General features: G+C 39.9%; 1 protein-coding gene across 3 annotated transcripts in view; it reads left to right on the plus strand.

Moving 5' to 3' along the window:
* The window catches only part of LOC108783985 (long-chain-fatty-acid--CoA ligase 6-like), a 171,883-nt gene that overhangs the window by 136,908 nt on the left and 12,631 nt on the right, over positions 1-22,344 (plus strand). For 2 of the 3 annotated variants that reach the window (XM_018552704.1, XM_018552706.1), the window contains exons 11-16: positions 1,201-1,278; positions 4,531-4,665; positions 6,631-6,765; positions 14,201-14,296; positions 16,016-16,088; positions 19,940-20,028. In XM_018552704.1, coding sequence (XP_018408206.1) covers positions 1,201-1,278; positions 4,531-4,665; positions 6,631-6,765; positions 14,201-14,296; positions 16,016-16,088; positions 19,940-20,028 — 606 coding nt within the window. Of the gene's footprint in view, positions 1-1,200; positions 1,279-1,341; positions 1,420-4,530; positions 4,666-6,630; positions 6,766-14,200; positions 14,297-16,015; positions 16,089-19,939; positions 20,029-22,344 lie in introns of all 3 variants that reach the window. The other variant, XM_018552705.1, reaches the window with a different exon arrangement.

Below are 22,344 nucleotides of genomic sequence, written 5' to 3' on the forward strand. Positions count from 1 at the left end.
CACATGGTCACTAACTGCTATGTTAATGGAAGCATTGAGGAGTATCAGGTGCAGGGTAGCGACAATACACTGTGTATGTGTGGGGGATATACACACATTACCATGCATGCGTGGTTCAGGGGGCAATAATATGGTGGTTAGAATCATGCAAGCGTGGGGCAAAGAGCCGAACATTTGGCCACTCGCACATGCACGGGACACAAAGTTAAGCCAAAAGCAGCTGGAAAGATGGTTTTTGCCATACCGTTCAATGAACAGGCACATTTTTGCTAGTATTTACATATTCTTTATGTCTGTGGTCTGGCCACGGGTACACTTTAACACTTTAAGATGAGATTCACCAAAATAAATGTATGAACTCCAGGCAGATATAAATGACACAAATTGATGCACCTCTGCATTCATGAATACATTAATAAATATATATGTTTTCAAAGCAAGCAGTGTAGGTACCTGGATTTGACCTGCTATCATCCTTTTGCAGTCCCCTGTATGGCAGAGCTCAAGCTGTGAGTGGAAGAAGCAGCACAAGGAGCCAATCAGTAGTGCTGCAATGCTCATGTGCTAACAAGGAACATGCTGATAGGAGAAGTGAGCAGAGTAACATAAAGATGTGCTCTTCAGTCTTCTGCTTCTCCATTTGCTATCAGCAGAGAAAAAGAGACAAGTTTTATGTCCTGACAGACAGGGATCTGCAGTGTGGCAGAGCTGTGTAAAACTGGATTGCCAGAAATATAAATCATTTGGCAGGTATAGCAGCTCCCATATCTATTTTATTTGTGTATTTCATGGTTTGCCTGGAGTTGAGCTTTAATCATACTTTTGTGATAATTATACAGGTGTGGTTACGTCCAACAGTTTGTTTACTAGGTAGGCGCTATGATGATATTTCATAATAATAATAATAATTCCCAGCCTCTCTCAACATGACAAAAGCACATCAGAGACAAAGCTGTTTATTCCAGCCGGAAGCATTCTGTGGTGTTTTGTATGTTTACTACTCCTGCTAACATACTCTAGCCTCATTGACCTTGTGGCCTAACACTGTACTCTGTATGCTGCTCTCTTCAACCTACCTATTTCTCTTGACAAACCTTCCCCTTTTTGCACCATTTTTCTTCTTTATTGTTTTATGACTTTCTCGTTGTCTTCCTGTCAGTGTTTCTCTCCTTTTCTGTCTCCCACGCCCTTCACCTGCAGAAAGTGATATTTCCGAAACAGGACGATGTGCTCATCTCCTTCTTGCCTCTGGCTCACATGTTTGAGAGAGTAATACAGGTAAGCCGCTTGCCTGATCTGACTTGGCCTTGTTGGGCTGCTGTGTTTTTTTTTTCTTTCCAGAGTCAGTGGTCCCCAACATCTGAGGATGTACACATTTCCTATTTGCCTTTAGCACACATGTTTGAGAGAATGGTGCAGGTAAGGTCTTTGTGTAGGTGAAAGTAGTGACACTCTCACCAAGAATCAAGCTGTGCGAAATGTAATAATCTGAGATGATTAGTAAAACAAAATCAAAATAATATCTGAAATAAAAAAATTAATAACTGGTAAAACCAATTACTAGAAGGGATTTTAAATACTAACACTGATGTATTATAGAGGTTGATGTCTAGTATACAGCTAACCTTATGACTTGTGAGATCCCAGATAGCAAAATTAGTTCAAATCCTAAATGTCTTGTGGTTTGAAGCAGTGGTGCTCAATGGTTTGAGATTTTAAATAGCAGACTTCACATTTGGGAATCACAGATAAGTTTTTTCCCTCCAAGATCCCAGCACCCTCTATTGAGTGATCGAAGTGTAGAAGTGCCAACTCAAAACATTCTGAAGACAGAATGCTTACAGTTTTGTCTTTTTAATTGCTTAACAATCCATAGAACACTTTTCAGTAGTCTTAACTTCTTCAGTGCTTTTAAGTCGGGCATCCTGCCCAGAACTGTTTAGTGGAAATGGCTGTTTTGATATAAATGTATGAACAGATAATGTAATTATAAGAGCAGTCCTGCAGTTGTAGTACTCTATCTCACATAGGTCCTTAAAGGAGAACTATGGGGTTAAGGCTTTTCCCCATAGTTCTCCTTAGGGTAACGGGAGGACACAAACTAGCGTCCTCCCGTCACCCTAGGCTCAGTATACCGCGAGCTGTAGCTCGCGCTATACTGAGACGCCGCAGTATACTGCGAGCTGCTGCTCGCGGTATACTGAGACGCTGAAGCGGATCCCGACAATTATGTCTGGATCCGCCCAGCTGCGTGACTGACAGCTGGCTCTGCCTATCTAGAGGCAGAGCCAGCTGTACCCGCCCCCTCCTCCGTCCGTTCCGCCAGTCAGCGCTGGCGGATCGGTGCGGGGAGGGGGGAATACAGCCCCTCCCCTGTCACGGCAGAGAGCCGTGACAGGATCGAGAGGTGAGCGTACGCCGGTATGTGTTCGCTCACTTCCCGATCTACTAAGCCGACCTGTGACAGTCTCATTGTCACAGGTCGGCTAGAACTATGAGGTGAGTGAAAAGCACTCACCTCATAGTTCTCCTTTAAGACTGAACATGTTAAAACTTCAGAAATTAATTCATGATATGTTTTATGGATTTTTGAGCAAATTAAAAGACATAACATTATAAATCCTTATAAATAAGTCTTCAGGAGCTTCTACACTTCAATTTGCTCCCAATCTGTGAAGATGATGGGGGTGAGTCTGATTTTGTCCCCCAGTTCAGAGCAAATGCGGGCCTTCATTTAGTAATTTGCCAGGTCCCTCCACATTCCACAGGACAGAGATCTGCTATCTGGCCTGTGATCTTCAGCCCTAGTGAAAGTCCAAAATATCTCTGTAAGCCTTTTATAGCTGTCCCTCATTAAAGGCATGTCACCAAGCACTCATCTGTCACCAGAGGACAAGTTAATATAAACACGAGCAGGTCTGGTAAAGGTAATGACTCTAACGACCCTGCATTCACACAAAAGTCGAAAACCTGAGTTACAAAATCAGCTACATTTCATAATTTAGAATTTGGCGGGGATAGTGTACAAGTAAGGGTTATCCTCCTCCTTGCTTTCCCTCCCCAGCCCTGCCCTAGGGGCCGGCTCCGGGACACCCCCCAAAAGGGGCTTATATAATATGTTGTCTAGGCGACTAGACATGGCTCTTGTGTTAAAAACATCAAGGAGAAACTAAGAAGTCTTAACATCGCACAAGAGTTCCTCTTTAACCCATGGACATTATATGCTGAAAAGTAAGCCCTCAAGGGCAGGGCCCTCCTTACCATCTTGTCTTGAATTGTATTGTAATTGTAATGTCTTCCTTATATTGTAAAGCACTGCGCAAACTGTTGGCGCTATATAAATCCTGCAACTGTAAAGATATGGACTTTAAATGGAAATTATAGCAGGTGCTTCCAGTTCCCCAGAAGTACTTGTTATATGTCTATAAATGACCCAATCATCACAAGGGTTGCATAACATGCTCCTTTAATGCCATATATAGCCATACTTAAGCAGTCTTAAGCTTGGTGGTCATACAGCCACCCTGTAATCAGTTTTTAAATAATAATTTAATTAAAAGGCACACTTGCATCTTCTTGTTTGATGCTTTATTGAGTGCAGCTACACATCTGCCCATACTCGCTCAGTATGGTCAAACCTGGTATGGTCTGATATGGGTGTGATGAAAGCACACATTTTTATTTACCAGTTGCCATGCAAAAGAGAACAATTGTCAGTTGCATAGGAATTGTACCATGTGCTGCACAATCTGTGTGAAATATGGAACTCTTCTGACACTAAGGTGATTTGTTGTAGCTACATACAGTTAGCATGTAATAGCAATTAAAAGTGATTGAACATTTGGAGCTATGTGCCACCATTAATTACTAAGACATGCTACTTGTGTAACTCATACCATAGGGAGCCATTTGTTTTGTCTTTGCAGCAACCCATCACTACTCACAATTTTAATAATGTAACTGAGCTACAAAAAAAAGCCTAAGTGCGCTTCACTGTAAAGGGTTCTTTGTTCTTCTCTAGGTAACCCTACACTGTCCGGAGTGCATCTGATTGCTGTATGATATGCTTATATGTGCTACATCACTTACAACTATCAGGCTATATATTGGCATCCATACATTAAGACTGTCCTGCCTGTTTACTTGTTTAGAGGTGTTAATGAAAAGGGGAAAAACACAACTGATGCCAAAGAATAAAACAGCTACAAATCAAAATGTAGTCTGCAGAGACTGCTGACTGGACCTAATGTGGTCCTACATATGTACCCTTACTTAGACAAGCTGCACAGCGGAGACATGATATATGGAAGAGAATTGTTTTCAAACCAGTTTTCAAAATGACCCGTCTGTAATCTACAATTGCAATGTAGGTTCTCTTATGATCTTGTGATGCACTAAATGTGCCCAAAACACATTTTCCTCTAGGCATATTATACAATTTTTTGACTGCACATTTTTTACTCTACTAAACTTTAGCTAAATCATTTATGAATTTGCAAATACAGCATGTTCTTTTTCTCACTTTAACAGTCTGTGGTATACTGCCATGGCGGTCGCATTGGGTTCTTTCAAGGTGACATTCGGCTTCTATCTGATGACATGAAGACTTTGCGGCCAACGATCTTTCCAGTTGTTCCAAGATTGTTAAACAGAATGTATGACAAGGTGGGTAATCTTGTGGTATCGGTTTCTACTTAAACTTAGGCTATAGCCAAATAAAAACATTATTAGTGAATAATTATCTTTCATTTAGATTGATGTGTTTGTTCAGTTTACTTAAACTGTTGCTAGCAGGCTACATAATTATGTAGTTAATCAGGTTGAAAAAATACATGTCCTTCAAGTTTAACCAAATGACGAAAATTGTGAAAAACAGGGAAGCCGGTAAATCATTTGCTCCTGATCACCACTCCTGCCGAAACGATTACACATTTTTACAGCTTAATGTAAAAAAAAAAACTTTCAGCTTGTGAATGTTCATGCTCTTTTCCTCTAGGCATAAAATAATAATCTCTTCTTCTTAAAGGAGAATATATTCAGTCCATGCTCCTCATTCATTTAGTTTCCTTCAAATTCCGCAATAACCGTTTTATTAACTGATGCCCAGAAGTGAAGATGAGGTCTGATAAATGCCTTGTATAAATAAAGAAGATAGATTTCATTTAACAGTATAATCCTGTTGCAATATTTGTATACTGAGCCTTCTTTAACTTTTCTAAAAACTCACTCTTATTGTAGAGCTCTGTAATAGTTTTCAGTCATTTTAGACCACATTTCCAGACACGAAAAATCCGACATAGCACTGATTTTACATTCATAACATCAATATTAATATAGGCTGTTGAGGCCTGAAGTGACATTTATTTATGCATACATGAATTGGTTGGTTTTTGGCTTTGTGAAAGGTTAACATTTTTCCCTTGCTTGAAGGAAATATTGTTTCATACTATGTGGCTGCTATTACAGTACACATAGCTAGCCATGCATATTTTTTGTTACAAATCTCAGTTTGGAAAAGCTCTTGTATGAGTAGCATAAGAGGTAAAAAAGTAATATTTATTTTCCCCTGCTGCTACTTTTCTCTTGCAGCTTGCTCCCCCTCTTCCTTTCTCCACTGATTGGGCAATGAATGGGCAGCAGTACAATTGCTCTACCTTGTTATGAACATGTTACCAATTTTATATTGACAGCTGTGTAAAATACAAAGCTCTCTGGTTTGCTCCCACTGCTACCCTGTCTCCCATGGTAAGCCTGTAGAATAATATAAAGACAAATTCAGGTACTTATACTATCAGGGCAAGCATAATGCATTAATACGATGATAGAAGGGCTTATAATTGAACTTCAGGCAAATAAAAAAACGAATTAATTCAGCTGTGCAAGAATTAATACATTCTTAATTTTTTTTTTTTTTTAATGCAAGCATTATAAGTACTTGAATTTGACCTGGTATCAGCCTCTTGCTGTCCCTGTAAAACAGGGTTGGTGTGTGAGAAGAAGCAGCTCAAGGATACAATCAGTCTATATGCTGACAAAAAGCATTCTGATAAGAAGAGAAAGAAGAGTGACAGAAAGATGACTTCATCACTGTGCTGCTTTTTTTTTCACAGTCCAGTCACAGGCTGGGGCGAGTCCAGGATGACCTAGGTTTAGAGGAAATGGGTTGAATGATGCTGACCATCTGAGTGAGGACATCTAGTGGCAGAAATACGTAGTGTGGGTGTAATCTCAAGATTGAATGTGAATATACAATCCAGCAAAAGCTGGTTCTATCCTTTTATCTTTTAATGGGCTGTTTTTTGGGGGGTTTTTTATCTTGTTATTTTTGGCTGGAATTCTTTAACAACAACAACAACAACAAAAAAGCACATTGTTTAGCCTTTGTTGCATATTTACAGCAAATATGCAAGTCGAATTTATTTTTAAAAAATCACCTATGCTCAGCATCATTTGTTGATTGGGTGTTTTTGTCTGTATATTGTAGTAAAGGTTACCAACATTTTTACCTAATAATTATAGATGTATTATAAAGAATGTACCGTATGTAAGCAAAGTAACAATCAGAGCATCTGCTTAGCTTTATTGTATATGTTTGTGTCTAGAAATGTCTTTTCTCTCACTCTGTGCTAGATCTTTAGTCAAGCAGATACACCCATTAAGCGATGGATTCTTGAATTTGCATCTCGAAGGAAAGAAGCTGAAGTGAGAAGAGGGGTAATTCGAAATAACAGTATATGGGACAGAATGCTCTTCAATAAAGTGCAGGTAGGAAGGAGCAACGTATCACAGAAGTTCCTAAAATGTGCAAAATAGAGTATTAGTTATGTGTTTACATTCTATTTGATGATATAAAAGGCCTGTTTGAGCAGTTTTGATAGTCAATATGTCTGTTTACCTAAATTTTAAATGAAAAATATATACTTTAGGCATTCATATGACTACAGTGCAGTAATAGAGCAAACAAGTAAGTGCAGTAATAGAGCAAACAAGCTGCTGGTTAAACCGGTGAGCCCTTTAGTGACTTAGATATTTTAAAGTGAAATGTATCAGTTGCAGGGGAAGCTCTTGCCAATAATATACAAGTATGCAAACAATTACTTTGTTTTAATGGCAAAATTACCTGTAAGTCTGCTCTACACCAGAGCCGAGAGTTACTGTACATGCTCGCTATCACCTCTGTTTTGGCCCCTTTGCCGTCATCTCCAGCACTTCTTCTGGACTACTGTATTCTAACTTTGGAAATTGTGTAGCCACCGATGGTGTAAATCCTGTGCATGCTCACTGGAGTTATCTTGTACTGACACCGGGCTCCATTCTCACCATCATATTGATAATGCATGCAACAAAGGCAGTGTACACACACACAAAAATTGCTAGGAAAAAGAGTTTTTATTTTTAGAAGGTGTTCTTCTACCAAAAAGCAAAAACTCTACCTCCTAGCAATTTTTTAGACCTTAGTTCCACTTTAAAAGCAAGAAATGTCCGCTCAAACTGTATAAAAGTTAGCAGCTGACATTGCAGATTAACAATAATTTTTAAACAATACAGCAAATGGATTTATGAAATATGTTGAGTTTCACATGGCAATGTCTAAAAGGGACAGCTGTACTACTGTACTTTAATTTAAAGTATCTGCACACCTAAAATTGTGACTGGCACAGAAATAATTAATCTCTAGTCCACTGAGGAGCACAGTTTTATGGATAATAAGCAACCAAGGGTTATACTGCTGCCTACATGTGAAGATGCACACTAGAGGCTATAACCCCTTCCACATCATACCTTAATAGTTACGCTTAGTTCCTTAGGAGAATATATGTCTTCTTCCTCACTACTAGATATTTTGCTTGAATTGGTTGATAGTCTAGGTCAGGCCAGTTATCTAAGGATTCATTGTGACGTTATCAGGACCCGAGCTGTGGCATTGGTCAGTTGGTCTGTAAGTACTCCTAGGAAACGGGATATGTTGCCTTGACTTGTATGGTGCCAGAAGCAAGGGTGGTTGTCTTTCAGCCGCAGGTGATCTGCATACTTAGGACCTCATTTGTATTATGTGCAAGCTAAGTTTTACAGAGATTGTTCCACTGGTGTTCCTACAGACACTAAATCAGTTCTGACTGCAGTAGCAACTATTTCTGGAATTTCTTTAACGGTCTTACTGCAGAGATTGTGCCCTATGGTATTTAGGTGCTTATGACTTGATTTGTTGCTCCTTCTGATCATAGAAGTCAAAAACACCCTTAGTGTAGAGCAATAGTGTAGGAAGGCTTTGATATGGCTGCTGTTTGTGGATGCAGGACGCTACGGCTGGTACAGTGGATATCCTGGTGTAGTGTGATCAGTATACCCTGATTTGTATCTTTACTCCACTGAAGTCATTACTTTGTCTACTTCAAAGGATCAAAAGTGAGAACATTCCAGTAATTCTTATAGCTTCGGATTGGCTCTGGCGAGTTTGGTACACTGACCTCGTCTGTTAGCCACTGCTCCATGGCCTCTACCAAATCTACCAGGTCTGTTATCTCAATGACATATCTACTACCCTGCTTCTAGGTTGCTGGCCCTGCCAGCCTGGTTGTTGAAACCTAGGTTCTAAGAGACAGGTGCATTGTGGTTTCACTTAGTCTGACTATGCTTTTAAGGTTTCTAAATCTACTTCCCGCAAGATTTATCACTGCACGTCGAAAACGTAGGCTTTAGGTGTAGAACAACATTTAGCCTTTAGCACCATAAAAGGTAAGGTGTCTGCCCTGTATGTTCTTTTATAGCATCTTCTTGCTTATAATTCCCTGATTTGTACCTTCACTCAAGGGGTTGCACACATTGGCTCCCCTGCAACTTTCTGCAACCATAGGATTGAAATATACTATTGTCGATGTTACCCTCCTCCTTGATCCTATTCAGGACATTTCCTTAATATTGTTATCTTATAAGGATAGCCCTTTGTAGGGCTATCACCTTGGCTGGAAGTGTCTCTGTGTTTTCAGCATTGTCTTGTCCTGTATTAAAAAGGGAATGTATTGCAGGGACAAGTCTATAATTTTGCCACTTTATAGATCATTGGTTCGACCTCATCTGGAGTACGCGGTCCAGTTCTGGTCACCAGTACTAAGAAAAGATGTCCTTGAGTTGGAAAAAGTCCAGCGAAGGGCAACCAAACTAATTAGGGGTATGGAGGACCAGAGCTACGAGACGAGGCTACTAAATTTAAACATGTTCACATTAGAGGTGAGGAGATTAAGGGGGGATATGATTTCCATGTACAAAATGTTTAATGGTGGTAGCAACATTAGCGATAAACTGTTTAAAATTAACTCCGTTACAAAAACTAGAGGCCATCACCTAAAATTGGTGGAAAAAAAATTCCAGCACAAGGGGCGAAGGGGGTTCTTCACAGTAAGATCAGTTAGGGTCTGGAACTCACTGCCACAGGCGGTGATTTCAGCAAATAATGTGGAATTGTTCAAGAAACTTTTGGACGATTTCTTAAGGGACCGTAATATACAGGGGTACGGGTACTCCTAGAATGAGATCCTAATAGGTTGGACTTGATGGACTAATGTCTTTATTCAACCTCAAATACTATGTCTGGGTGTGGCAAGGGCCGTCAGTGTTTATCCCTCAGCCACTGTTTCTTTTGGTCAGATGTATTCCCTCTTTGTTATTCCAGAAGGTCCTAAAAGAAGTTCCAGGTCCACTATTGCTAGGTGGATTCAAAAGGGTATTGTGCAGGTCTATGGGTTGTGAGATAAAGTGCCTGCTTTTCCTGTTAAAGCCCACTCCACTAGAGCAGTAAATACTTCTTAGGCTTTTCGTCATTAGACTTTTATGTTTCAGATCTGTAAGTCTGTGACCCAGTCTTCTCTACAAACGTTCTCTAAATCTATGTATCTGCCTCTGCAGATGCTAATTTCAGCCAAAATGTTTTGCCAGTGACTATTTAATGCCCTATTTTTCCCTGCTTTATTTTTATTTTTTTATTATGTTGATCTGGTTTGCCTATATTGTTTTAGTGTGATATTAAAGTGACTTTAAATTCAGGAGTTAAATCTTAAAAATGCTTTCAAGTACCTTACCTAATAACAACAATCTACCTTTTTTGTGTATCACTCAAATCATCTCTGAATTTGTGCTGACACTGTCGTTCCTTCTGGAGGGTGGCTACTTTTGTTCCCCATGGTCAAGGGGGTTGTGGAGTAGTAAAGTAGCCACCACACCAAGCTCATTCCCGTGATGGATGTCAATCTCAATACAAATTAGTAAACTGAACATGAGATTGTAGTCCATCACGGGAATGAGCTTGGTGTGGTGGCTACTTTACTACTCCACAACCCCCTTGACCATGGGGAACAAAAGTAGCCATCCTCCAGAAGGAAGGACAGTGTCACCAGCAATTCAGAGATGATTTGAGGATCTACAGCCGAGTGATACACAAATAAGATACATTTTTTGTTAATAGTTAAGGTACCTGAATGCATTTTTAAGATTTGTCTTTTGAGTTTGGTGTCACTTTAAAACTTCATTTTTTTAAAACAATTATTATTATGAGGGTCAGACTTGATTGAACTGCATTTTGTCTCTTCTTTAAGTGTTTTAGTTTCCTCCTTATCTAGTTGTTCCCAAACCACTAGCCCCCCCTGTATGCGGGTGTCTCCATCACCTAGCTGTGTGTGTCCTTAGACACACACAGCTTGTGGCAAGCCACGCCTCCTGCTCACACAGTGACACTTTAACTGACGGCAGAAGGAGCCTATGGCTCCTCTGCCCTCAGTACCCTCACCCAGGACCAGGAAGTTGGGGAAAGGCGAGTATCTTGCTGGTCCCAGTGTAGGAGGAGGCATTTACCTTATTGCAGAGAATGCATTAATGTAAAAAACTTCCACCATGAGATTTTTTGCAGTGTTTATTTATACATTTTATGCTGAGCAGACCACATATCACTGTCTAGTTTGTTCCAACAAAAAAAACTACCATACCGTCTAAACTAATTAAAACAGAATAAAAGGACAAAAAGCATTATACACACCAACCATTCATTTTCAGTATCATTAACTTAAAATAGTTAAAAAGTTATGATTAAAGTAGGGCTGTTACTGATTAAAATGTTCATGTTCGATGAATCGAATTTTTTTAAAATCGATTAATTTCGATTAATTATAACGCACATACAGATCCAACTACATTGGCCTATACACATACAGCACAGCAATGAAGTAATAAAATGAACTAGGATCACACTAATCCAGCACGTTATTAATCTCACGTGCCCCACTCAATATGGCCGCCGCTTGAGTGGGGCAACTCAGAATAATAACGTGCTGAATTAGTGTGATCCTAGTTCATTTTATTACTTCATTGCTGTGCTGTATGTGTATAGGCCAATGATTAAGCTGGCGCTCGTGCAGAAAGTATCTTGGGCAAACTCACCGGCCCAAGTGGCTCCGTCAGCTAACGAAAGGGGGAGGAGTCCGGTGACATCAAGGACATCGACGTCACCGGACTCCTCCCCCTTCCCTTCGTTAGCCGACAGAGCCACTTGGGGAAGGAGTCCCACTTGGGGAAGGACATCGCCGACAGTACTCCCGGAAGCCGGCGGAGAGGTGAGTGTTTTAATTAGCGAACAAAATAATTTTAATCGATCAAAAAGTTTAACGATTAATCGAGAAATTAATCTTTAATTTCCACAGCCCTAGATTAAAGTAATAAAAATAGTATGGTCAAATTAAGAAAACCTATGGTGACAGAAATATGTTGACTGTCACTGCTGCCCTAAAAAGACAGGTGTAAGTTGTCCATCACTAGCCAAAGTACGTTGGCTAGTGATGGAGCCAACTATTGACCCACTATGATCGTTTAATTCCGCAGGCCATTTGAATGTCCTTTTGGATCAAGGGGCATATCCTGCATTGGCTAGTGGCACCTAGTAGCAGTTCAGTCATCATAGAAGTCATGATTCCTTTGTTAGGCTTGCGTGGTTTTCAGTGAGAAACATGGAAACTAGAATCAATTGTTCCAGTGGGTCATTTGCACAAATTTCTATTTGATGAGGAACAAATGGAGTTCACTGTACCAAAGTGTATCAAACCATACAGTCATTCATTCCATGTGGTGTTTGTAGAAAAAAGTTATTTTTGTAACCAATAGATGACAGTTTGAAAATGCATTCATTCATTGATACTTGCAGATTTTAGTTTGTCCCTATCGGGAGCGCTGCTTCGCCTGCGGCCTGGTACCATTTGATCCACGGACCGGTGGGTTGGGGACCACTGCCGGGGGTTGGGGACCACTGCCTTAAGTCATTTGTAAATCATTTACCAGCACATTTTGTCCTTCAGTTCCATTACTCAATGATGCAATGAATAATTAAAGACCTATGTTGTATCACCAGTCTCATTCCCTAGAAATGAGGATGGCTTATTAATGGAAATATGCCATAAAAAATTTAGACAGTACTGTGCCTCAGAGGAGAAATGTTTTCCAGTCACCTAAGTATACCTGTAATATGACATTACTGCCCTAAAGGTGAACAGATCATCTACCACCCCAATACTACTGAGTTATGTAGAGCATCAGACAGGTCATTAACGTACAAATCTGTTAGACAGGTAAAGAACAGATATTGTAAATTCATGGATCCCAGCAATCTGCCATCTGGTGTCTCCTTTGAAGTCCGGATTACTTGAAGTAGATGTAAACCCCATCTTTAAAGGAGTTGTAAAGTCCCAACATATGCTATCCTATAACAATGGCATTGTAATAGGAATACACACTAGAGTTGTTTTTGATAATATCATCAAAGCTTACTTGAAAAAATCCCTTTTATGTAGTGAATGCTGCCTTCCATCTGCCCATCACTTTCATCAACTTCCTGGATTCCCAGCGTGCTTTGTATCTTTTTTTCCTGCTGCTGGATGTGATGTAATCTTGATTTCTGAAGACTACATATCCCATCATGCATTGCATCCAGCAAGCAATGTTGATGTTACATTGTGGGAAGTTCAGAGGTTGAGTTGTAGTTCAGACAGCAGGCTTAGTTAGGGTGGTGGCATAAGGAAGTATATATTCACAGGGCTAAGTGAACTTGTGTCAGGGCATTGAGGAAGTGCATACTATGGGCATCTTCCATAAGTCATATTACAAACTTCTAGATCCATATGGTTATTAGAAGTGGGATAGAACTGATGGAAATTCAATATAGAAAGCAATATTGATGTTTTTGTTTTTATCCATCGATATTCTTTAAAATTCCACATAGCTTTAACATGTTAATGTGATTTCAAAATGATTTTATGTTGTTTTAAATCTGCAATTTAAAAAAAACAAAATACTTAGTGATCTTGCCATGGCAGTCCTTGTTCAGGCACTTCCTGTTATAGGGTAATAATGATGTTTCCCCTATCTCCCAATTGTGTTCCTGCATTGTCACATTGTCCCTTCAGTTTCAAATGCAGACTACAATTGGGGATTTCAATACACATTACATAGGCAAGGTCCATGGGGAACAAAAGTATTGTCTATGGTCAAATCCAAATAGCTTACATATAAAAGGGTGTGACTACATGGTAACACGCAATTCTCAATTAACTCTCTGCACACTGCTATACACCCTTATGTGCTTCTAGCAGAAAACAAGGATTCTTAGTTTGCGTATATTGCAGTACATGTTCAAGCTGGCCAGCTGTGCCAAAGTGTTCCCTCTCTGTCCAGTCCCTACTCTACTTTACTTGCCAAATGGTAAATACTTACTAGCACATTATGTTTTATATTGAAGAAGCTATGTCTATACTCCGGCTTCTCTTCTATAAATGTGTTAAAATGTTTCCAATTTAATGTGAAACATTTTTGTCCATTCAGTTTTTGTTCAAGAGCCTGCTGTGCCTGATTCATTTAGATCCCTCTTTTTAGAACAAAAACATTGCACAGGTAAGATACCATGATTGACAGAGAATATGTATTCCTGATAACTGTTGTCAAATTAAAATCTTAGTATTTGTTTTTTTCCTGACAAGTTCTGTTTATTACTCTAAACTGGAAATCACTTAAAACAGAACAAATAACTTCCACAACATTTGCTCATGTAACAAAGTAGTCCAATCAAATGATTTATTTGTACAGGAGGCTCAGTCCAGACATTGCTTATGCCAGGATTGATCTTGAATCATAATATTGATGTCACTTTGTGTTTTGTCTGTGTGTGCAGGCAAGCCTTGGTGGGCGTGTTAGGATGATTGTTACAGGAGCTGCACCCGCATCACCTACAGTTTTAGGATTTCTACGTGCAGCCCTTGGATGTCAGGTACATTTAAACTTATAAATAAATGCATTTTTTAAAAAAAGTTTGTTATAATGCCGTCTAACACAGAAATGAAGCTACAGCATATTTCCACATAATGACGGCACGTGTGTGTGTTTATTCAATCAATAAACTCTGACAGTTTGATAATAAGAAAAGTGATGCAAAGTAAGACCTTTTTGGCGTAACTAGTCTGCCACACGTTTATATTGCTTTTGTCTGTCGCAGTATGCAACACAAACCTCAGGTGCGACATTCCTTGAAACAGAGGATCCAACTGCAATCTGTCTCAGACACATATGGGATACTATGGACACCAAATAGACACTTTATCAGTGTGGATATACAATATCTAAACCAATGTTTGTCTCGCAACCCAGCACCAGTTTCATAGGTTTGTGCGAAGTTCATAAATGCTATGCAGCCTTGTACATGAATTTAGCACAAATAACAACACTATTCCTGTAAACCCGAGACACTTTTCTTATGTGTCTGAACTACATACTTTTTGATTTCCCCTGACTAAGTCCAAAGCCAGGATCAGATGCCATAAAGTAGGTGAGTTATCACCAGACAGAGAGATCAGTGATTTAGATGTAACACCTTCCAGGATGAAGTACAGATACCTCAGTCAAAAAACTGAGCCATATATAAGTCTTGAGCTGATGTAAGATGTGACACCCGTGTGAAACGTAACAGTTCTGATTATCTGCCAGCAGATGGTGGTACCTAATAGCGCCATGTTTCCTCAAACCAAGAATAAGACATGAGGCAAGAGAGGTGAGGGAACGAGCCACCCCTCACCGCAGGAACTATTTTGATGTAGGTGGAAAATAGCTTATATTCGGGACGGCTTATACTCGAGTATATACGGTAATATTATTCATTGCTTGATATTGGGAATAATAAATATCAGTAAAAGCCCACATTTTATTATTTTTATTGGTGTTTACAAACAAGGACATTTCCTGGCAACATTTGCGACTTCCACTAGAAATCAAGTTCAGTTATTAGAACCTCTTGTCAAGGAGCATACACTTTGAAGGAATTCCTGCTTTCAAATGACAACATGATCTCAAGATAGCCTGCGTTTTTTACCTCTCCCTGAAATTACAGTACAGCATTCAGCTCCTTTTCTCTCCACAAGGACTGAATCAACTTTTTCTGCCGTATCTAAGGTCAGCATCTGCTTCCTGGACTTAGACGGTGGCCTACAGATGACAAGATAATTTAACTCCTGTTCTTCGCTGTGTTTACAAATGTCTGACAGAGATTAGCCCCCGTTACAGCCTCCTTGTGACCTGCTACAAAGTTTTAAATGTTTCACTCTGATCAATACTGAAGAAGCGACTGAGGAAATACTTCTTCCTTTCTGCAGCAGACGGATGAAATCATCTCAGCCTAGTTAGTCATTTGAGTAGAGATCATGGTTGACATTTTAAAGACAGATGGTAGAGCAATTTTGATCAAGTATGCTGTAACTGTGTATGGTTATATGTTACATAGTTAGTTGAAAAAAAACACATGTCCATTGAGTTCAACCATCGAGTTGAATGTCAGTTATTAATTCATGCAGGCTTGCAAAGATACTGAAAGTTATAACTAACTGAGCAAGCTAATGTTGCTTACTGACATGTCCCAAAATATAAATCTACACTTTCTTCCTTCTTCTATATAATATATATAGAATAATTGTATAATAATTGCACCATGCTTTGCTAGGTATATGAAGGGTATGGGCAGACAGAATGTACAGCCGGTTGCACCTTTACCACCCCTGGAGACTGGACATCAGGTATGTGTGTCTAAAAGACTCAATTTACACTTGAAAATGGGGCCGATTGGGTGAGTCTCACATATTGCACGAGATTCATGCTATACAGAGCAATGACGACTCACAGCATCTGCACATGTAATCAGACATGCTGCAACTACCTGTGGAAGATTGTCCCTGGATGCAAACAGTTTATGTCTAGGGGCAATCGTCCACAGGTTATTGCAGCATGTCCAAATATAAAATGGCTATTCACATGAGCAATTTGTAAGACTTGCCAAATCGCAAGTATGAATGAAGCCTTACATATTTATCATATGTGCATGCAGTATCCTTTTTTGTTCCTGATGCTATAGGATATAGATATGAATCCAAAGAGCATAATCCCGGGAATAAAATTAGCTCCAAAATTTTTCCACAGTTTACCAAGTCCCAAACAATTCCATGTGGGATTCAAGGAGAGTGTATTCGGCTCGGCTGTTCTGCTCGGTCTCTCTGTGGGACCGAGCAGAACAGAAAAGCAGTTAAAAAAGTAGAAAAATTAAAATAGAAAACAATTGTGTGGAGCTAGCAGTGACAGCTAGTAGCTAGTTTTCTATTGGCCGGCGGTTCTGCTGCCGTCAAAAAAGAGAAGAAAAAAAAAAGCCTAACTCTCCCGGGCGCTCCGGGAGTCTCCTTCTCCCGGCCGCCAAGGAGAGAAACAGTGATTTGTCTTTTTTTTTTCTTATTCTGACACAGAGCTGTCAGAATAGAAAAAAAAAAAAAAAATTTGGCCATAGGAATGCATTGCTAGATTCCTATTGGCTATTTCAATTTGCAATAGCAAACTAGCATTGTACCGGCCCTCTGCTGCTGTCAATCCTGATGGTGGACCTGATGGAGAACTGCAGCAAAGGGCTGGTGCAATGCTAGTTTACTATTGGCTATTGCAAATTGAAATAGCCAATAGGAATCTAGCAATGCATTCCTATGGCCAAAAAAAAAAAAATTCCTTTTTTTCTATTCTGACACGAGTCCGTGTCAGAATAAGAAAAAAAAAAGAAAAAGCAGTGTTTCTTTCCCGGAGCGGAGCCGCTCGGCCAAGTTCGGGAGCTGTGCGGGCTATAGTGAATAGCCCTTACAGCAGCCCTTCGGTTTTACTGAACCGAAGGGTTCCGGAGGCCGAAGCTAGCCGAAGGATCGGCCAAAGCTAAGGCTAGATTCTTTGGCTCCTTCGTGAATAGTCCCCTAAGTGTCACCACCAAAAGGGAATGTTTAGTACTATTCACATGGCTATTTTGTCTTGACTGGGGTACTTCTGGCAAAATGTATATCTGAAATGAAAATTTAGCTTTGGAAAGTACAACTGTTTTATTTACTCTACTGTGTGTTGACTTGGGACGGAAGACAGACAAGTCCTTCACCCAGGAGAGTACACCCCATGTTTTGGTCACACTACCCATTACATTTAAACTACTCTGCTGAGCACTTTAAGCAGTTTATTACTCTGCTTTCTATTCTACAAGAATTATACATTTTTTGGTCACAGATCTGTAATTTGAGCGGGAAATGTGAAGGGAGAGGGTAGGTAGATGCTGTGTGAATGATTAATGTCTTGTTTAAAAATATTCTTTCAATGTATATTCTATAATAGCAGTGTGTTGTGGTAATAAACCATATTGATTACTTTGCATTCTACACATTACTGGTGTGCCCAATAGTTTCATCCTACAACTGTCCAATTTTTACTGTTGAGCAAATATGATTTAATCATCGCCTGTAAATTACTAATATGACCACATTTCCATGCATGCTAAATAATCTGGTGATATTACTGAATCCCCCAGGTGGCCAGCACACTCCCTTAATAAGCATGGCAGTGTTTTTGTACAGTTATTGCAATCTGGCCTTTTGTGGAGTAAATATCAGATAAAATGTCATGGCAACTAACTGACTGGTCAGCAAATGCTACAGCATGACATACAGATCATTATTTTCAGGTAAAGAGAAATAGAGATATGCAAAGAGAAGCAACTATTAGCAAGTGATTGTATTATACTGGAGTCATATCAGTAAAAAAAAAAAATGTAATGATGGTGTTGCTGAACTTTCCATATATTGCTCTGCCGAACCCTATTTGAATAAGCACCTTGGTGGTTTTTTTCTTAAGAGTGCAGCATAAGTCTAAGAAGGATTATATCACTATGCAACGCTGGACTTGCATAGCTGAGTTTAGTACAGTGATATTTCCAGGGACAGGTGAGCATAGAAAGAAAGTTGTATAATATCTGCGGAGTGTTGGGAAATTAAGGATGGCAGGAAATTATATTTCAAGGGAAAATACTTTCCCGAGGGATGCTTTGGGATGACAGACATGGAAAGCTCCAAGTATGCTGCTGAGCCATGAATGTGGGCACACAGACAAATCCTAGCACACTGTGGTGCTGATCTTGTGATGGGGCGGAGGGACTGGTAATGGTATTTGCAGAGAAACAGCTGAGTTTGGAACACTGCTTACACAGCAATAAGGTGAGTGATATCCCCAAGTACAATGTGCTGCTGAGAAAGAGATGGAAGCACAAGGAAATTCCATGTACAGTGGTGCTAAACTTGGGTTGAGTTTGCCAGTGATATTTGCAGGAGCAATGCCGTATGAGTCTGAGATGGTGAACTTGGAGATTATTCACAAAGGAGCTAAAGGATCCAGCTGTAGCTTCAGCTGATTCTTCAGATATCTTCGGCCGCCGGAGCCCTTTGGTTCAGTGGAACCGAAGGGCGAAGGGCTGCTGTACGGGCTATTCACTACAGCCTGTACAGTGGCTCAGCTGAGCAGAAGGCATATGCTTCTGGCTAGACTGAGCATAAGTGATACCTGAAGCGGGGCGAAGGGCCTGCCGAAGGCCGGCCGTAAGCCCCTCAAATGACAGCTGGACAGCTGGGCAGAGCCAGCTGTGATCTCACGGCTCACTCCGCCCAGGTGTAATGACCTGGGGACACTGATCTGTCATTAAACAATAACAACTGGGCGGAGCTGGCTGTGACATCGCGACCGGCTCCGCCCAGTTGTTATTCTTTGGCCGGGACCTGCTTGAAGACTCAAGCAGGTCCAGGCCAATAGGAAACAGTTGGGCGGAGCTAGCTGTCACTGCTAGCTCCGCCCAATAGTGTTTTGTCTTTTTTTTTCTTTCACTATTTATTTAAAAAGCTTTTTTTAAAAGGTTGAAAAAATATTTGTAAACACTTTTCATTGGTTTTCTATTCTGCCTGGTACCACGGAGGTACCGAGCAGAATAGCTGAGCCAAATAGAGGCGCACAGCAGATGTTGGATCGGCTGAGTCAAAGTCCTTCTGCACTTCGGCTCAGCCAAACATGCAGAGCATTTTTCGGCTGACCGATGTGCAGCTGAAGACAGCCTATATACGGCTGAAATCGGCCGTACTGAGCCAGAGTGAATAGCCGAACATAGTTCGGCTCACTTCACATCAGCTGGGTTATTCACTCGGCTGCCTTCGGCAGCTTTGTGAATAACCCCCTTAGATGGAAATTAGGGAACAGACATTTCTTTAGATACTGTGGTATACTTAAAAAAAAGAAAAACTGAAGAATAAAATGTTTTTTGTTTATTTTCTACAGTCTTACCTTTAAAAAACATACACACCCCTGCTAGTGTTTTCCAAATACACAGCAGAAACTTCTGGCTAATCATGTAGAACTGACATGCAGACGTGTACTAGTACTGCATTGGTAATCACATTACATTTCAGTCTGGTTGTTCTATACCCACAGAAAGCAAAAATCCACTATGTATTGAGGTGGAAAATAACATAATATAAAACAATAGACAATGTGATAGATTTATCTAATACAATGTGTACCTGAATGTCATTCACAGGACACGTGGGAGCTCCATTACCCTGCAACTATATCAGATTAGTTGATGTAGAAGACATGAATTATTTTGCTTCTAAAGGTGAAGGAGAGGTATGTATATATATTTTGTATGTATATACTTGTGTGTTGTACAACCTTCTTTCCCCAGAAATACACCTCCTTCCCCAGAGGTACAACTCCTTGCCCAGAGGTAAACCTCCTTCCTCAAAAGTAAACTCTTTGCCCAGAAGTAGGCCTTTTTCCCTGTCAAAACGTATACCTCCTTCCTCAGAAGTACAACTTCTCCCCCCGAATTACACCTCCTTTCTCAGAAGTGCAATTTCTTCCTCAGAAGTATACCTCCTTTCACAAAAGTACTGTATATCTCCTTCCCAGAAGTAAATCTCTTTCCCCAAAAGCAAACTTCTCTCCCCAGAAGTACACCCCTTGCCCAGCCCCCCAATTTCAGAGCAAAACTCATTACAGAGAACAACTTTTCTTTCTGCAAGTGGCTTTCTTCAATCTGGCTGCAAAAGTGTAAGTACACTTTACTTAACAGTTCTAGTTGTTCCCTATAACATAGCTTATTAAATGCAGGTCCAGTTTATGCATAGCAATTACAGGTTGTCCAGAAACCAATACAAAAGCATTACCATTTGTTTTTATCATTGAAGCTGCACAAACCTCTTTCACAAAAAGCCAGCCATTTTCATGATATCAATCCATTTAGCTTAAAATGCCTACTTTTGATTGAGCTTTTGTTTCCAAGCTACACAGTTTCACTTTATCCTATTTTAAAAGATAAATCATCTTTCTTGCTTTTTGAAAAGGTAACCCACTACCCTGTTTTCAATTGCTGCCCATTTACCTTTTCTACCATCATAATATTGACTGTACCTTCGATAAAGACTGAAAAACATACCGTATATTTGGGCTGCTCATACTCTTGTAATGATGCTGCACTAGTAGTTATGCTTTGCTTATAGAAGTATTTTCTTGTCCCGTGAACCATGAATTGGTTGAAAGGCACATTAAATTAACATTTTTATGGAAAATAATAAATAAATGGTCCTATAAAAAATCTAAAGTCAAACAGGTAATATCAATTATTTTTGCCTTACTATTAGGCAGATAGATTTCAGTGTGCCATATATAATGCTGTATCAAAAAGTACTAAAATGCTAATAAAAAAACTTTTTTTTTTGTTTTGGTAAAATTTGTTCTCAAGGTCTTGTTAGAGAAGGGGTAAAGCATTGCCTAAAACTTCTATCTGTAGGCAAATTTAACTAAAGAAAATATGTGTATGATGGTGCAAACCCAATGGCCCAAGTGGATAAATAACTCAGAGTGAAGGGAGCTGAACTCCGTTCGGCTATTCACTTAAGCCCTGTATGGCTGAACCGAAGTTAAAATTATGAATAGCCCGTACAGCAGACCTTCTGTTCGCCTGAACCGAAAGATTCCCGCAGCCGAAGGTTCGGCTTAATCCTTTGGCTCGTTAGTGATTAACCCCTAAGTGTACACAAACCTTGTGTAGATATGGCTATTTACTAACATATGCGGTTTGCCAAGTGGCACATGCTCCAGCATCCAAACACATACCAGCAAAGTGGCGGCATACGTACAATATACTGCACTGGCCTTTCATGCAGGGGCAATACCAATGAAGTGTCTACTGATGTCACTTTAGGTGACTGTAAAAACAAAAATAACATAATACTGAATATATGAAGGCCATAACGCGTACTTGGGGGGGTCGTCTAACATTGTGTGGATGCGTATACAGACATGCTTTTGCCATTGCAAGCACTCATACACTATTACATACTGTACACTACCGCTTGCAAATGCATGCTGCAATGGTACTGTTTTACCTTACCTTTTTTACTTTGAGAGTCATTGATAGTCATTGTGAGTTTGTAAAATGGAAGCTGACTAACAGACATGCAAATGACTGGAGTCTTGGAGAAAAAAAAACAAAGCCAAAAAGGAAAGAACAGTACCACATAAGTAATTCACACAGTGGACCTGATTTATGTTGATGCATATAAGATCATGTTAACCTTTGTATATGTCAAATCTTCAATCACTTAAGGAGGAAGCTTTTTTTTTTCATATTCTCCTGTATTTTACTGGATGTTAAAAAAAAAGCTTTACTTCACCCCACTCTATACTTTAGTAAATCAGGTCTGTTTTTACCACTCTTTATTACATTTGTCCCAGTGTTTATCAAGGCGCATTTAAAGTGATTGGGTTTGTCCACTCTATTGGTTCAGAAAATTGTCATTTTGCTAAACTGCAAAGGTTAAACCTAATGGACACAGGACTATTTTGTGCAGCTAATTCCTGCAAGTTTTTGCCGCAGAAACCCCAGGTTGATCCGTATAGCTGCGGCTGCTGTGCCTATTCAAGAGAATGACAGGCTGA

Source organism: Nanorana parkeri, unplaced genomic scaffold (genome assembly GCF_000935625.1).
Source record: "Nanorana parkeri isolate BGI_ZX_2015 unplaced genomic scaffold, ASM93562v1 scaffold95, whole genome shotgun sequence".
NCBI classification, from domain to species: Eukaryota; Metazoa; Chordata; class Amphibia; order Anura; family Dicroglossidae; genus Nanorana; species Nanorana parkeri.